The sequence below is a fragment of the Eumetopias jubatus genome, unplaced genomic scaffold (assembly GCF_037043125.1).
Source record: "Eumetopias jubatus isolate StellerSeaLion01/CBP00866 unplaced genomic scaffold, mEumJub1_p1.0 scaffold_1, whole genome shotgun sequence".
In the NCBI taxonomy this organism is placed as follows: Eukaryota; Metazoa; Chordata; class Mammalia; order Carnivora; family Otariidae; genus Eumetopias; species Eumetopias jubatus.
In genome coordinates, this window is record NW_028274807.1 from 105,631,676 (window position 1) to 105,644,325 (window position 12,650).

The 12,650-nt window shown below is 34.2% G+C and overlaps 1 protein-coding gene across 1 annotated transcript in view; it reads right to left on the reverse strand.

Moving 5' to 3' along the window:
* LEKR1 (leucine, glutamate and lysine rich 1) overlaps window positions 1-12,650 on the reverse strand; it is a 187,852-nt gene that overhangs the window by 101,782 nt on the left and 73,420 nt on the right. Inside the window, exon 4 of the mRNA XM_028103184.2 lies at window positions 8,124-8,243. Coding sequence (XP_027958985.1) covers window positions 8,124-8,243 — 120 coding nt within the window. The remainder of the gene's footprint in view (window positions 1-8,123; window positions 8,244-12,650) is intronic.

The following is a 12,650-nucleotide window of genomic DNA, read 5'->3' on the forward strand; positions in this document are numbered from 1 at the left end:
AAAAAAAAAAAAGGTGACTACAAAATTAGGTTAAAAGTGTGTAATTATCCATAGAATGAGAAAAATCATTACAAATAAAAATGTTAAAGTTGATGAATTCCACCAATATCACAAAATACAGGAAAATAATATAACTTCCTAATAAGTAACAGCTCTACAATACCTTTTATTTTTTGAAGATTTTATTTATTTATTTATTTTTAGAGAGCAAGCATGTGCACCATGCGTCAGTGGTGGAAAGGGGTGGAGGGAGAGGGAAAGAATCTAGAGCAGACTCCGTGCTGTGTACAGAACCCAACTTGGGGCTTGATATCACAACTCTGAGATCATGACCTGAGCCGAAACCAAGAGTCAGAGGCTTAACCAACTGAGCCACCCAGGCACCCTCTTTGCAATTTTTGTCTACATGTCCTACAACCACTTGTCCATATGAGAACCATTTTATATAACTTTATGTGGAGAAAATATAAAAATTATATAGCCTTTCATCTAGTATGGCCATTAGTTTTTTATTATTGGTAGTTTTGAAAGATTCAGCTTTATGGTTCATTATTGATAACACTGTAAATATACATTGTCCAATTTGGAAAAAACTTATCAAATTTTTTTATATGATTATAAGATTAGGAACATTTCAAGTGTTTTCAGAAAATGACTAGGCTTAAATTGTCTTTGAAATGAGGAAGTTCATAAGCCAATTTATCTTAGATGTCCTTGAAGTGGTATGATTTTTATCTTGTATTCAGTGATAGTAGCTTTTGTAAATCGGCAAGACGCTTAAATCTTTCTTCAATGTGTTTGAATAATTAACTCCACTTCATTGAATGGATTATGAAATAATCCAAGAGCTTTTGTTTAAAATATCTTTTTCTTAATGAATTTACCTGTAATATAATCTGAAAAAAAGTTACAATTTTTATGTGAGAATAATTTCTATGTTTAACTTGATCTTTCTTGTTTTTATTCCATTAATTTTTTAAAATTCACACACATACAAATTTTTAGTCGGTGATGTTTTGCTTTTTTTGTTTTAAAGATTTTATTTATTTATTTGTCAGAGAGAGAGAGGGAGAACAAGCAGGAGGGGAGAGGCAGGCAGAGGGAGAAGCAGGCTCCCTGCCAAGCAAGGAGCCTGATGCGGGACTAGATCCCAGGACCCTGGGATCATGACCTGAACCAAAGGCAGATGCTTGACCAACTGAGCCACCCAGATGCCCCAGTGTCTTGACTGTATTATTGAGGCATTCTAAAATGTCTTTCCAAATGGCAGCTTTAATAGTGTATTTTCAACTCAATTTTCCCTTACTCAGACTCCCAAAATATTTGTGACTACCCAATGGCACACCAACATCAGAAGTTTAAGAAAGGGGAAATCAGAGTGGAAAAAGAATTTTAACCAATTACAATTAGGCCACCTTACTATTGGTAGGGGCCCTCTGAGAACCTTAGAAGTGGCTCCTGAGTGAAGGGATCTGAAATTTAAGCATCATTTCATTCACAGTAAATGATGTCTGTGTTTATAACATTAACTCCCTTTGTGAAATATAAAGGAAGACACATAGCTGCTGAGAGCTGAGTAGTCTAAGCAGAATAGTGAGGATTTAGAATGGTATTGTAAGAACTGAAGGCCTGGTGTTTAATAGTCGGTAAGTATGAAGACTGACAGTTGTAAGGGTAATGACAACTAAATGAGCAGGGGTAAAAGGAGTTGGAATATTGGTAAACTCCTCTAGACAGAAACATCCTCCATGTAGAAAATCCTAAAGAACATACACACACACACACACACACAGCCCAAATACTAGAACAAATAAACAGGTTCATCAATGTCACAGGTTATAGGATATATGATCCACATGCAAAAGTCAGTTTTACGTCTGTATACTAACGGTGGTCAATTGCAAAAATAAAATTAAGAAAACGATCCCACTCATAATAACACCAAGAATAAAATACCTAAAAATAAGTTCTAAAAGGAGTGCAAAGACTTATAAAGGCATAACTTGGAGACATTGCAGGTTTGGTTCCAGACCACCACAATAAAGCAAACTTCACAATAAAGTGAGTCAAATGAATTGTTTGGTTTCCCAGTGCATATAAAAGTTATGTTTACACTATACTGTAGTCTATTAAGTGCGCAAAAGTATCATGTCTTAAAAAACAATGTATACATCTTAATTAAAAATACTTTATTGCTAAAAAAAATGCTACTGTATGCGTTTTCAGTGAGTCACAATCTTTTTTGCTGGTGGAGGGTGTTGCCTCAATGTTGATGGCCTGCTAAAACTGATCAGGGTGATGGTTGCTGAAGGTTGGGATGACTGCGAAAGTATCTTTTTTTTTTTTTGATGGTACAAAAAAGGTGACTTTTGTTTTCTTTTTTGAAAAAGGTGATTTTATTAAAGCATGGGGACAGGACCTGTGGGCAAAAAGAGCTGCTGCCCTGGGGTTTTGAGGATGACTGATTATACATTTGGGAGTTAGGGGAGATAAGGAAAAAAGGAGGTTTTCAAAAGGACTTTAATATGCTAAAGAGGACTTAAAATAAGATAGCAATGAAGTATGCCATGCCAATTGACTCTTCTTTTCACAAATTATTTCTCTGTAGCATGCAATGCTGTTTGAAAGCATTTTACCCACAGAACTTCTTTCAAAATTTGAGTCAATGCCCTCAAATCCTGCCCACCACTTTATCAACTAAGTTTATGTAATGTTCTAAATCTTTTTTATCATCTCAACAATCTTCCTAGCATCTTCACCAAGAGTAGATTCTATCCCAAGAAGCCAGTTTCTTTGCTCATCCATACGAAGCAACTCCTCATCTGTTAAAGTTATATCATGAAATTATAGCAATTCAGTCTTATCTTTAGGTTCCACTTCTAACTTTAGTTCTCTTGCTTTTTCCACCACACCAGTTACTTCCTTCACTGAAGTCCTGAACTCCTCAAAGTCATCCATGAAGGTTGGAATCAACTTCTTGTAAACTCCTGTTCATGTTTATATTTTGACCTCTTCCCATGAATCACAAATGTTCTTAATGGCATGTAGGATGTTAAATCTTTCCCAGAAAGTTTTCAGTTTACTTTGCCCAAATCCATCAAAGCAATCACAATCTATGGCAGCTAGAGCCTTACAAAATGTATTTCTTAAGTAGTAAGACTTAAAAGTCAAAATTACTCTTTGATCCGTGGGCTGCAGAATGGATGGCATGAAAACATTAATCTAATTGTACATGTCCATTAGAGCTCTTGGATGACCAGGTGCCTTGTCAATGAGCAGTCATATTTTGAAAGGAATATTTTTTTCTGAACAGTAAGCATCAACAATAGGCTTAAAATATTTAGTAAACCAGATGGTATACATATTTGCTATCATCCAGGCTTTGTTGTTCTATTTCTAGAGTATAGGCAGAGTAGATTTAGCATAATTCTTAAGGGCTCTTGAATTTTCAAATTTATAAATGAGCATTGGCTTCAACTTAAAGTCACCAGCTGCATTAGCCCCTAACAAGAGAGTCAGCCTTTTTTTGAAATTTAAAAACAGGCATTGACTTCTCCTCTCTAGTTAAGAAAGTCCTAGGTGACATCTTTTCCCAACAGAAGTTGTTTTGTCTATATTGCAAATCTCTTGTGTAGTGTGGCCACCTTCATTACTTTTCATAGCTAGATCTTCTGCAAACTTGCTGTATAGCTTCTACATTAGCACTTGCTCCTTCATCTTGCATTTTTATGTTATAGAGATGGCTTCTTTTCTTCAACGTCATGAACCAACCACCACTAGCTTCAAACTTTTCTTAAACAACTTCCTTACCTTTCTCAGCCTTCATAGATAGAATTGAAGAGTTGGGGCCTTGCTCTGGATTGGGCTTTGGCTTAAGAGACTGTTGGGGCTGGTTTGATATTCTATCCAGACCACTAAAACTTTCTCCATATCAGCAATAAGGCTGTTTTGCTTCCTTATCACTCATGTGTTCACTGGAGTAACACTTTTAATTTACTTCAAGAGCTTTTTTTTTTTTTGCATCCACAAACTTGGATAACTGTTTGGCACAAGAGGCCTAGTTTTTGGCATATCTTGGCTTTTTGTTTGTTTACTGACTTCAAGTTTTTATTTAAATTCTAATTAGTTAACATATATGGTAAAATTGGTTTCAGATGTAGGATTTAGTGATTCATCACTTACATATAACACCCAGTGCTCATCACAGCTAGTGCCCTCCTTAATGCCCATCACCCATCTAGCCCATCCCCCACCCACCTCCCTCCATCAACCCTCAGTTTGTTCTCTAGAGTTAAGAGTCTCTTATGGTTTGTTCCCCCCTTCCTTTTTTCCCTTCCCCTATGTTCATCTGTTTTGTTTCTTAAATTCTACATATGATTGAAACCACATGGTATGTCTTTCTGTGACTGACTTATTTCGCTTAGCATAATACACTCTAGCTCCATTCACATCATTGCAAATGGCAAGATTTCATTCTTTTTGATAGCTGAGTAATATTCCATTACACACACATATCCACTGATGAATGAAAAAAGAAGATGTGCTAGATTAAAAAAAGACATGAAATAACAAGTGTTGGCAAGGATGTGGAGAAAAAGGAACCCTCATGCACGATTGGTGGGAATGCAAACTGATACAGCCACTGTAGAGAACAGTATGAGGCTTCTCAAAAAACTAAAAATAGAAACATCTTATGATCCAATATTTCCACTATTGGATATTTACCTAAAGAAAAAGAAAATTATAAATGAGCATTAATATATGCTAATTCAAAAGGTATATGTACCCCTATGTTTACTGCAGCATTATTTACAATAGCCAAGATATGGAAGCAATCTAAATGTCTACTGACAGATGAATGAATAAGGAAGATATGGTATCTCTAAACAATGGAATATTATGCAGCCATAAAAAGGATGAGATCATGCCATTTGCAACAACATAGATGGAGCTGGAGGGTATTATGCTAAGTAAAGTACATCAGACTAAGAAAGACAAATACCATATGATTTCACTTGCATGTGGAATCCAAAAAAAGAATGAATAAACAAACAAAAAGTAGAATCAGACCACACTGTCTGATTCCATATATCCAAAATGTCCAGAAAAATGCAAATCTATAGAAACAAAGAAGATTAGTGATTGTTAGGACAGGTGGTAAGAACAGAGACTGAGTGCAAATTGCATGAGAATCTTAGGAGTGACTCAAATGTTCTAATATTGGATGTGATAAAGGTTGCCCAACTTAGTAGGTCTTACAATGTAAAAATCATTACATTGTGCTCTTAACATGAATGAATTTTGTAGTAATTGTATACCAACAAACCTGTATAAAATAAGATGTGATATGATAAACTATGAGATTGAGAATACAAAACAAAATAAAGCCAGATGACAGAGTCTAGATTGACAAATTAAAAAAGTAAGGGGGCATTTGGGTGGCTCAGTCACTAAAGCATCCAACTCTTGATTTTGGCTCAGGTCATGATCTCAGGGTTGTGAGATCGAGCCCTGCACTGGGGTCCACACTGGGTGTGGAACCTGCTTAAGATTCTCTCTCTCCCTCTCCCTCTCTCCCCCTCCCATCTCTAAAAAAAAAAAAGGTAAGTACTTTATATTTCAAACAATTTATGAAAGATTCACAATAGGAATCCTCTAAAAGTAAACACTGCCTAAAATATTTCAAATACAGATTGCTTTGGAGCACTGGATTTATATACAGATTTACAGAAAGTGAAGTATACTTATATTCCATACTATTTTTTAGTGTCCATTTTACAGGCCTTCTAAACTTAATTCCCATTCTCAAAGGCATTTTATTCTGAATAGCAGATGTGCTGAGCCAATTGAGGCAGACCACACACACTCCTGATCACCTCCTTGGCAAGAGACAGGTTGGAAATGATGTCAGGAAAAACAAAGCATGATGAACATTTTTCTGGAGGCTAGGTGATTAAGCCCAGTTGCAATTAAGTAAATGACAGAATAATTTTAAAAGAGCAATGTGACTCAAAGACATAGTTCATTGATCTATTAAAAGTTCCTTTTGGGACACCTGGGGGGCTCAGTGGGTTAAGTGCCTGCCTTCGGCTCAAGTCATGATCCCAGGGTCCTGGGATGGAGTCCTGCATCAGGCTCCTTGCTCGACAGGGAGCCTGCTTCTCCCTCTGCCTGCCACTCCCCCTGCTTGTGTTCTCTCTCTCTCTCTCTGATGAATAAATAAATAAAATCTTAAAAGAAAAAAAAAGGGAAAGTTCCTTTTGGGCTCCACAAATAAAATGATTATATCTGAGCACCTAAAGTTCATGCTTCTTTTGTTTGCCACATTTAGAGAGATGATAAGCTCCTTTTCTTCTGTATTCTAGTAGAAATTTTTAGGATAAATTACTATAAAATCAGCTTTTAGTAATGCAACAAAATCACTGACCCTATAAATTTTGCTTTTATTTTCACCAGACTGCCTGTTCCTATGCAATGTAACTACTAGTGAGGAATAAAACCAGTAATCATTTCTATTTGTAGATTATAAACTTTTATTTGTACTAAGTGTTTAGTTAGATGGTTACTTCGAAAATTGCTTTTTAGTAAATGCTATGCTTTTATATGTCAGACCCCAGACTCCCAATTTATAATCTTTTAGCTAAAAATAAACAAAAGTCACATATCTATTGAAATTTTTTTTAAAATAAGCAGTTAAAAGTATAACTCAAAATGATAAAACCAGAACACAATAAAAGTAACAATATGCCTCAGTTTTTTTCAAGAATTTAAAATGCTACAAATCACATGTAAAATGTGAACATTTTATCAGTCTTAATATTTTAAAGCAGCATTAATTATTTAATCTAGTCCTGGTCTAACCTTTAAAATTCAGTCAATCCTACCACCCACAATGGCATTAATGGATAAAATAAATGGGACTTTCTTAGCAGACCTGAGCCAGAACTATTGGAAGAGCCAACTGGTCAGCCTGACTAAAGTGAAGAACTGGAGTCACCTGCTGGTTCAATACCAGATTTCTAGGACAAGGCAGAAAAGATTTCTGATGACAAAAATGATCATCTGTTTTATGAGTAGACTCATTGATTCAAAAATTATTTATTGAGCATCATTATGTACAAGGCATTTATGAGAGGTAGTTGACCAGCAGATGATCACCAGACAGTATATTAAAAAATTATTAGCCCAGGTAATTTTTTTAATGGAACAATGTCTCTGGCAACAACTAGTAGACTGAAAAAGAAAAGAAAGGAACCTAACATTCAAAATATTCATTCAACATATTTTTTTAGTAACCCAGAACCTGTGTCTATTTATAATGTTCATTTAACTAACTTATTTCCCTTTTCTAAAGATAAGTTACTCAATTTTGAAAAGAATCACTGTTTCTGATATTCTCAATATATTCAATTCCAATTTTATAAAAGAAAATGAACTTCCTAATTTATTTAGAACATTGGGTTTTACCTGTAGGTATTATAAGCCCTCCAAAGATTATATAAAAGCAGGATTAACACCATTTATGTTGGAGATTTTGAAATTTAGGAGGTCTATTACTATCATTTAGAAAGTTACCCTATTCTAGGGGTGCCTGGGTGGCTCAGTTGGTTAAGCATCCAACACTTGGTTTTGGTTCAGGTCATGATCTCTGGATCCTGAAATGAGCCCCTAGCTGGGCTCCACACTCAGCAGGGAGTCTGCTTGAAGATTCTCTCCCTTTGCTCCTCCCCTACTCATGCCCACATGCACATTCTTTCTTTCTCTCTCAAATAAATACATATTTTTTTTAAAGTTATTCTATTCTATTACTTTTTGTATCACGGACTATCAGGCAGGGAATTGAATATACCAAGAAATACTGGTCAAGAGAAAAATGAATTAGTTACTGTGCTTTCATTCTAAATGTTACTGCACAATAAAAGCAAGGTGTTTGCCTGATTTAAATATATTGCTAAAACTATTCAGTTGAGCTAATGGTCAAAAAAACCCCAAGAGAAGTTGTTTCCTTTTTTTCCAACCACACCAAATATAGAAACTATATTACTAAAATCTGTTTGAATGTTTATAAAGTTAATGCACTTTTTCAATCCTTATCATTTTCAATTCTCTAAAGACAATCTTACCTGAATACTTGTGATTGTCTCTGCTTAATTTTTAATTCATGTTGCAAATGATTCAATTCTTTCTGTACTCTCTGAAATTCATATTGTTGACTTTTTAACTGCATGCTTACATCTTGAATTCTAAAAATATAAACAAACAACATCCATTACAAATATTCCTTCCTGAGAATTTTATTAAATTAAAATTTAAATACACTCTTAATAAAAATAAATGTTAAAAAAACTATGCATCTTTATATATGCTAAATGAATGTACAGAAAAAGTATGGAGAAACACATATCAAACACCATTATCCCTGGGGAGGAAAGTGGAACTGATGGGCAGGGGAAAGGCAAAGAACATCGAAGGGAGGCGTAACTTTTACTCTGTATCTTCTGTATTGTTCAAATTTTTCAATGAACATGCATTTTCACTTGAATTACTAATTAAAATGTAACTACACAAATATCAATTTAATTTTTATTAAAAGTAATACATCTATACAATTTCAAATGTCAAATATTACTAAAAGAGCTAAAGAAAGAACAGTAATCATTTCCTTTACCTCAATTCCCACTTCCCAAAACAACTTTCAACATTTTTTCTGATTCCTCTAGTATTTCCTTCTATATAACTAAATAACATGCTTATATTGTTATTCCTTAATATTTCAGTGTTCCTTAATATTTAGATATTACTTAGTAAATTACAAATCAGTTGAGATCTGATTCTGCTAGATATAACTGAGACCTAAATATGATAGCTTAAATATACAAGAGTATATTATATTGCATAAGACAAATGTATTGTTAGCCAATCCGATGCTGATAATAGCCTTATAGAGTCATCAGAGTCCCAGGATCCTTACAACTTTCTGGTCTACCACCTTTGGTGTGTGTTCTTTATTTTCATTGACCATGATAGTGGCAGAAACCCCAACAACTCCTTTCCCATTCCAGACCAGCAGCAAGAGGAGAATAATGGCTCACTCTGTTTTAAAGAGACTTCTTGGAAGTACCACCGATTACTTCTGCTGAACTTAGACATTAGACACATGGCCATACCTATTTCAAGTAAAGCAGATATATCCACAGTTCTATTACTAAGGAAGAAAGAACAATGATGTTAGGGTAGGTAGCTAGCAGCTTATATCACAATCCTAATAAGAACTGACCCTCCTACACATACCTATACTCATACACAAATACAAACACACGTCTTTCTCATCTCACCCACCCAGTTTAAATAAACCTTTCAATTTAGTATTTACATTATTCTTAACTAGTGAGCCACATGTTATGATATGATCACATTTCTTTTCTTGTACAACTTTTTGTTGTCCCTGGATTAAAAAAACATCTCCTTTTCTTCTTAGTTTTCTGTGTGCCTATCACTGATACATCTTCCAAATCTGACAGAGGTGTAATTCTTCTTTCTCAACACCTTCAGACACAGCAGAAAACTCTTCAATATCATATCTTTTCTAGGAAATATCCTTCCCAGAGCTCTCTATTCCCCTGCTCCAGTGTGGGTATTCTCTCAATTGACTATACAACTGTCATCCTGGGACTTTCCTTTCTTGTCATTTCAGGAACTGTCCTCAGCTCTCTTTCATGTCAAATCCTCTGTATCTTGGCTCTAAAGTCTTCCTCCTCTATGGTGTACTCCTTTTGGTGGAATAAATCCTCCAGGAGCATTTTGTGCATGAGAGGTAAATTTGAGAATGTGAATATCTGAAAATGTCTTTACTATATATCAGACTGGACAGTTTAGCTGAATATAGATCCATCCATGAGAAAAATATTCATGTGCAAATTAGGGTACCGTCCTCTGTTACCTAAATTCTGGTGCTGTTTTGCAAAGTCCGATGCCATTCTAATTCCTACTTCTTTGTATGATATGTGGTAGCTTCTCCCCACTCTGCCCCTGCCCTGGTTCAGAAGCTTTAACATTTTTCTCTCTTCACTTAGTATTCTTAAATTTCATCACAATATATTATCGTGTCAGTCTTTTGTCATTCTCTGTGCTGGGCACTTCATGAGTATTTGTTTTGGAAACTGATGTTTACTTCCAGGAACTTTACCCTAAGGAGAATGATTCCTTCCCTACCATTTTCTGTTTCCTTTCTGGAACATCCTTCTATTTGGATGTGGAACCATCTGGAGACATCTAATTTTCTTAAATTTTTTTGCCATCTTACTACTTTGGACATTTTGTTTTAATTTCATTACCTTCCATTCTGCCTCTAAAATTTTTAATTTCTGCTATCATATTTTAATTTTCAGGAATTCTTTCTTATTCTTCAAAAGGTCCCTTTTTTATTACCCCTTGTTCTTATTTCATGGATACAATTTCTTCTCTTATTCTTTTGATGATAATTTTGATATCAATTACCCTGTGTTTTAAAGTTTTCTTCAGCTTATTGCATTGCTTCTGTTTCCTCTATGTTTTTAAATTTTTTCTTTGCTTTGTTTTTTGTCTTTCACATTTGAAGCCTCCCTTACAGTCTGGAGATCCTTTGCTGTCTATTCATATTTACAATGAAGACTATTGGTCCAATTTCTACAAATTAATAATGATGAAGGGAGAAAAGGGGGGGAGGGTGGCTTTTCTAGATAAAAAAGAAGCAACAAAAGTGACATGTGGATCTTGTATAGAACCAGATTCAAACAAATAAACTAAATTTGTTTAAATACTAAGGAAATTTGATTATGAACTGGGAATTAGAAAATACAGAGGAACTATTCCTAATCTGGGGATAATGATACTGTTGTTATATAACAAAATGACACATCACACTGAAGTAAAGAGGGATGAAAATAGCATGCAGTCTTGGGTTTTCCTTAAATTACTTTAGCAAACAACAGAAACAAAGGGACAAATGAAACACATATGACAAAAATCATGGTAATTTTTGAATCTGTAATAATGGATATTTATTATGCTATTTTCTTTAAAAAATATAACAAATGAGACATTGAAATGCCTTAAGCTTCTGTGGTGTGCGCTGGAATTATTAAATGATGGGCTTCAACTGTGGCGAGATCATGTGGGGAATTAGATATTTTGATAGTACCTATGCCATCTGCCAGAGTTAGGACAAGGTAATTAAAAGTCTTTGGGGAGAAAGAATGGGAGAGAGGTTCTGAAAGCCTAAATGCACTTCTAAAATATTTTTAATAAATTCTATTTTCAGCCTCACTTTGTATCCACAACAAGTATTTCTTTTGGCATACTAAGGGAAAAAAAATCAGCCAAATGTTGTTTTCAGGAGTCACATCTAAAAAAAAAAAATTAACAGAAATGTAGAAAATAAAAGGTTAGAAAAATATATACCAGATGTTTTAAAAATTATAAAAGATATACATTAATATTAACAACTAGCAATACAATAGAACCCTTTAGTTTTAATAAAAATCCCAATCTACCAAGAAAAATAATGATCATGAACTTTCATATACCCAAAACATGGCTTCAAAACATAAAGAAATATCTGTTAAAAATCCAATGAGAACAAATTATTCATCATAATGGGAGTTAACACATTTCTCACAGAAATGGAATGGTTACACTGATATGAAAAATAGTAAAGATACTGAGGATTTGAATAACATAATTAACAAACTTGATGCATGGATATAATTAGAGGTTATATCTAATAATCATTCTTTCAAACACATGGTATAATCACAAAAACTGACCATGTAACCAGCCACAATTAAAATTTTAATATGTTCTTAAAAAGAAAAAAAATCATATACACAATTCATTGCTTATAGTAAAATTACATGAAACATTTACAACAAAAAGCCAATTAAAAAATCTACATACTGGAAACTTAAACATACATCTAACAAACGTTGGGCCAAAGAGGAAATAAAAATAAATACTATAAACTATTTAGAAATAAATAAGGGAAACATGATATGCCAAAGGACTCAGAGAAAAACTTATAGTCTTAAATTCATTTATTTAAAAAAATGAATGGGTATTCTGAATGTCATGATCCAAGAGAAATGTATAAATGACAAAAAACAATCAATGCTCAGAAGCAAGGTACCCCAGTAGCAATGAGCACACCCAATTCTCACATCTTGGTTTCTAAATACCACTTCCCAATAAAAGAAACCAAGGCATCTTAGAGAATTGGTTGATTCCAGAACTGGCTGGGGCAGGGAAAATCTAAGGCAAGCTTAGAACATTTTGTGGTGCCAGAAAGTAAGGAAGAGCTCAAGAAAGATAGGGCACAGGTGCCACCTGAAATCTCCTAACAGCCAAAACTGGAACAGTTTAGAAACAAAATAAATAACTATAGTATTTGAGTATAACCCACAAAATAAAAGTGAATGATCCCATACTGATATTAAGTAACTGAACAGATAAATAAATGGAAGAGAAGGAAGAGCCCTTCCCTCACAAAGAAACTCCAATTAATAAATATAGAAGGAATAAGGGAAGTATTTACTCCAAGATATGTATTAATTGCAAAGGAAAAAATAATAATTTTACAGTGGAGGAACCTGGCAAACACCACCTTAGCCAAGTGA